We start from the raw sequence: 4,999 nt of genomic DNA on the forward strand, positions 1-4,999 counted from the left end.
GTGAGAGCACACTCTACGAGAGGAGTGGCATCTTCTTGGGCTTGTCGAGGGGCGCCTCGATAGCAGACATCTGTAGAGCTGCCGGCTGGGCGACACCTAACACGTTTGCGAAATTCTATCATCTCCGTGTAGAGCCTGTGTCCTCTCGTGTACTTACCTCAGAGGGTCAGGAACACCGAACCCACTCGGTGTCGATCACGCTTGCTGCGCCATTCCCCTCTACGGACCAGATATGTGCGCTTAAGTGCTTCTCAGTTCAGTTTCCCTTTTGGTGAACCTTATGGAGTTCCTCCCGCACCCTCGGCGGAGCGCCAGACGCCAGGTTCAGCACTCGTGTGTATGCCCAAGGTCAGCCCTTGTGCTGGGCTAGGTGCCCGTGTGTAGTGATCACTGTAAGCCCGTGTCTTTCCCTAGCAGAGATTTCTCTGCCATCTGTGCTGTGTATTGATCTGACCCCAGATTCACTGAGTCTACCGCAGGGACTTCCATATGTAGTACTGCGCTATGGCCAGTCCATATGTGTAACTTCCACATGATACCTCCTTTATGTAGGATGTGGCTTCCGTAGCGTTCCCCTACTTGGGTACGCTTTCCCAGTGTTATCCAATATCCCACTGTACAAAACAGCAGTGGTGGACACCAATGCCTACGCTCTGTCCTATCTTCCGCCCCAACTGGCGTGGGGGGACTTGCTGGCTTTCGCAGGGCACTGGAGGGGGTCAGCAATAGTGGGGTTTTCCATACAAATCCCAATTTGTCAGTCACTGACGTAACGTCGAACCTGACTGACTGAAAGGGAACGTCTCGGTTACGTATGTAACCCTCGTTCCCTGAAGGAGGGGACGGAGACGTTATGCTCCGTAGCCACAGTTGCTGTACCACCGCTGTACAGCCGAGGCACACAGTATCGGCTCCTCAGCGAAAAACTGAATGTGCGACTGCACGCGCTCTCCTTATATACCCACGCTTCAGGGCGGGGTGCGCGACGCAAAGATCGCATGCCAACACTTATTGGCTTGTTTTGTTAACACTCGAAGGTGATTGGTCTTTCAAGCGAGCTCCCAATTTGTCAGTCACTGACGTAATGTCTCCGTTCCCTCCTTCAGGGAACAAGGGTTACATACGTAACTGAGACGTTCTTATTTTCATCTTAAATAAAATGCAATTTTTTAACCTTTCTATCAGCCAATGATAATTCTGAAAGAAAATGCAGAGAGCACAGATCAGTGGCTGAGAACGCGTCTGATTGACAGATAAACCACGAGCTCTTAAATCAATGTGTTGTTGTTAATGTTCTGGTTATTTTGTTTCGGTGTACAGTTTGTTAATTTTGTGCAAAGCATACAGTTAAAGTAAACTTCATCATTCAGCTGAACTGTGCACGTTTAACTTAGACACTTCATGTCTTGTTCCATTCATGCAATAAACGCATGTCTACTGCTGAGCTGTGGGCTATGACTAATTTCATGCGCAATGCAGACAAAATTACAATTTAAAATCAATCGGAGCTACAGAAATTAATTGTAATTTTTACAAATAAAGCTTCATATTATGTGTCAGGATCATGGACTGTCTGTGTCATGTTTTGCCCCTGTTTCCGTTCCCTTATTTGGTCATGTTTCTGTCCTCGTTTTGTTAATTGGTTTGATTAGTCATCCCTTACACCTGTGTTTCCCCAATCATCCCCTGTATTTAAGTCCTAGTCTGTGCAGTCTGTCTCTGTTGGTTCTACTTGTTATGTTCATGTGTTTCCTGCTGTTCCCAGTGTTGGATGTACCCTGTGTTTCTTGAATTAAAGACTGTCTCGTTTATTCCTTGTCTCCATCATTCCTCGCCATCACAGATGGTGACATTATGGGAAGGCTACTTTCTACGACCTTTTTCCAGCAGTCATGGCGAAATTAGGTTCCTCCAATCTAAAAAAAAAACAAGAATCAAAAAAGAATCGAAAACAACAGTGAGGAATCGATCCTTGGAATCGAATCCCATTGAGTCCAGAACCGGGAATCGGACTCGATTCCAAAAATTTCGGAATCGAACAGCCCTAGATGAACCACTTGAAATAGCGTTGTCCTTTAAAGTTCAATTGACTGCTGATGAAACATCTGGAAATGCAACAGTCACAGACACATCAATGATGTCACACAAGTAAAACATTACTGGTCTGACTGCTGGAGTCAATTTTACATTTTGCATCACTGCCACTGTAGCAGATACACCAACAGAAAGTGAATCTGTCTGTATCTCAGCATGGACTAGTATGTAGACTTTCAAAACATTTGTCCTTTGCTTATTTACTCCAAGTGCTTAACTTCTGACCCACAAACAATTACTATTGTAAATTATATACTAAAATATTATTGGAATTTATTAATTGAAACAGTATTTCAAAGTATTTTCATACTGTAAAATGTTCCAGTAGTTTTCCTCTTAAATTAGCAAATATCTGAGATTTTAGCATTTAAGCCATTTGATATTTACTGTATTAGTGGAACCATGTACGATTACATCTCATTGACATACCTGGACTCAATGAGCTTAACAAATATTATTATAATTTATAATAGCATTGTTCCAACAGCTGTTTTAGTTCATTTCATTACCACTAATCATGTTACTTTCTCACCCACACAGAGCCAGATGTGATCAGGAATCTCACAGTGACCGAAATCACAACATCATCTGTGTTTCTGACATGGGAAGAACCAGCCGGAAATAGATCTTTCTTTAAAATTAATTGGACTGATGAGAAAACATCTAATCATGTAACAACCAATAACCTATCGTATAACATCACTGGTCTGACTGCTGGAGTCAATTACACATTTATCATCACAGCTGTTGCAGCAGATAAATCAACAGAAGGAGAATCAGTGGTTACCTCTAAATATACAAGTATGTTTTCCACTTAAATGTTTCTGGACTCCCCTAGCTGGATATTCATATTGACTGATGCCTTTCATATTTATAAATCTTCACTACAGTAAGTTTTCAGGATTCACATTTTAATCCCTAAAGAGCCTGAAGTCATTATGAACCTCACAGCTGCTGATATTACAACATCCTCTGTCTTACTAAACTGGACTAAACCAAATGGCCAAAGCTCCCGTTACCGTGTAGAATATGAAAATAAAATGCTTTTCATATATTTACATTTTCACTACAGTAAATTTTCAGAATTCGTACCTTTGATTGGATGTTTAATCTGAGTGAATCTGCTGAACCTTCAGCCTTGAAATAATCTCACATTTTCTTGCCTTTAGCAGAAAACTATACAGCAACATCTTGAGATCCCAGACTCACTGAATTCTGGCCTTATTACAATTGTTTTATCAATTCATAATTGTATCACTCATACTTACATACTTCCCCTTTCATCATCAGTGTTGACTTGCCCTTATTTTCTCCACACAGAGCCAGATGTGATCAGGAATCTCAGATTGTCTGAAATCACAACATCATCTGTGTTTCTGACATGGGAAGAACCAGCCAGAAATAGATATTTTTTTATACTTAATTGGACTGATGAGAAATTGGACTTGACCAGAAATTCAATAGAAACTACTAACACTTCCTATAACATCACTGGTCTGACTGCTGGAGTCAATTACACATTTATCATCACAGCTGTTGCGGCAGATAAATCAACAGAAGGAGAATCAGTGGTTACCTCAAATTATACTAGTATGTTTTTCACATTTCCTGTTACTTTTAAGTGTCCTCTTGAACCTTCACAAGATTTCAGGATTCACATTTTAATCCCTAAATGTCTGTTATTTTTACTCACAGAGCCTGACGTCATAATGAACCTCACAGCTGTTGATATTACAACATCCTCTGTTTTACTAAACTGGATTAAACCAAATGGCCAAAGCTCCCGTTACCGTGTAGAATATGAAAATAACAGTGTGACTACTGAAAACACCTCCATCGAGATAAATGATCTGATTCCTGGAGAGCAGTACACATTCAGAGTGTTTGCAGTTGCAGCTGATCATGTGACCGAGGGGAGAGCCAGACAGATTTCACTTTATACCAGTAAGACCTCTGGATGTTTAATCTGAATGAATCTATTGAACCTTCAGCCCCGAAACCATCTCATAATTTCTTTCCTTAAGCAGAAAACTGTACAGCAACATCATAAGTACCTACAAATGCTACAAACACTTTATGAATAATTGTATCAGTCTTACATGTTTTACACCATCTCAAACCAGTATTTATGATTTATCCTCTCTCTACACAGATCCGGATGTTATCAGGAATCTCACAGTGAACAACATCACAAGCTCATCTGTGTTTCTGACATGGGAAGAACCAATAGGAAATAGATCTTTCTTTAAACTTAAGTGGGCTGATGATAAAACAAGTGGAAATTCAACAGAAACTACTAACACTTCCTATCACATCACTGGTCTGACTGCTGGAGTAAATTACACATTCTGCATCACTGCTGTTACTGCAGATAAATCAGCAAAAGGAGAAACTGTCTGCAGATCACAATTTACTAGTATGCAAAGTTCTAAAATACATGTTTCTTACTACAAAGCACATTTAAACTACTTGACTATCATGGGTGGCTGTTCAAGGCATGGAAAGAAATGGGTTCAGTATCAGTCTAGTTGCTAGCAGTACCTCTATTAATCCAAAGATAAGAACAGACAAAGAACTGAACAGAACTGGGGGTATAAATACACAGGGAAAATGAGAGAGAAAACAAGGAACAGCAGGACTAATCAATTAACAAATAAGTAACTATAGAAACAAATGAGAGCATACTTAACCTAGAAAACAACTTAACAAAAAAAATAAAATAAAAATACGTGAAAGGGACACCAGGAACAACTGAACAAACTAAACGTAAAACTAAGAGTCTCTGAACAGACACACACACACACAAAAAAACATATTAACCAATATTTCTTTCAGGTAATTTGTAAAAGCACTAGAGTTCTTCCCATGTCAAGCACCACTCATTTGCTCTCCTCTTTGTTTTTAG

The 4,999-nt window shown here is 40.2% G+C and overlaps 1 protein-coding gene across 5 annotated transcripts in view; it reads left to right on the forward strand.

Annotated features, from left to right (window-relative positions):
• Positions 1–4,968, forward strand: part of LOC107675440 (receptor-type tyrosine-protein phosphatase eta-like) — a 46,537-nt gene extending 41,569 nt beyond the window's left edge. For all 5 annotated transcript variants that reach the window (XM_016469782.1, XM_016469784.1, XM_016469786.1 and 2 more), the window contains exons 11-14: positions 2,635–2,895; positions 3,415–3,684; positions 3,790–4,038; positions 4,247–4,968. In XM_016469782.1, coding sequence (XP_016325268.1) covers positions 2,635–2,895; positions 3,415–3,684; positions 3,790–4,038; positions 4,247–4,629 — 1,163 coding nt within the window. In that variant the 3' untranslated portion in view covers positions 4,630–4,968. The remainder of the gene's footprint in view (positions 1–2,634; positions 2,896–3,414; positions 3,685–3,789; positions 4,039–4,246) is intronic.
• The last annotated feature ends 31 nt before the right edge of the window (positions 4,969–4,999 follow it).

This window comes from Sinocyclocheilus anshuiensis, unplaced genomic scaffold (genome assembly GCF_001515605.1).
Source record: "Sinocyclocheilus anshuiensis isolate Anshui unplaced genomic scaffold, SAMN03320099.WGS_v1.1 scaffold1270, whole genome shotgun sequence".
In the NCBI taxonomy this organism is placed as follows: Eukaryota; Metazoa; Chordata; class Actinopteri; order Cypriniformes; family Cyprinidae; genus Sinocyclocheilus; species Sinocyclocheilus anshuiensis.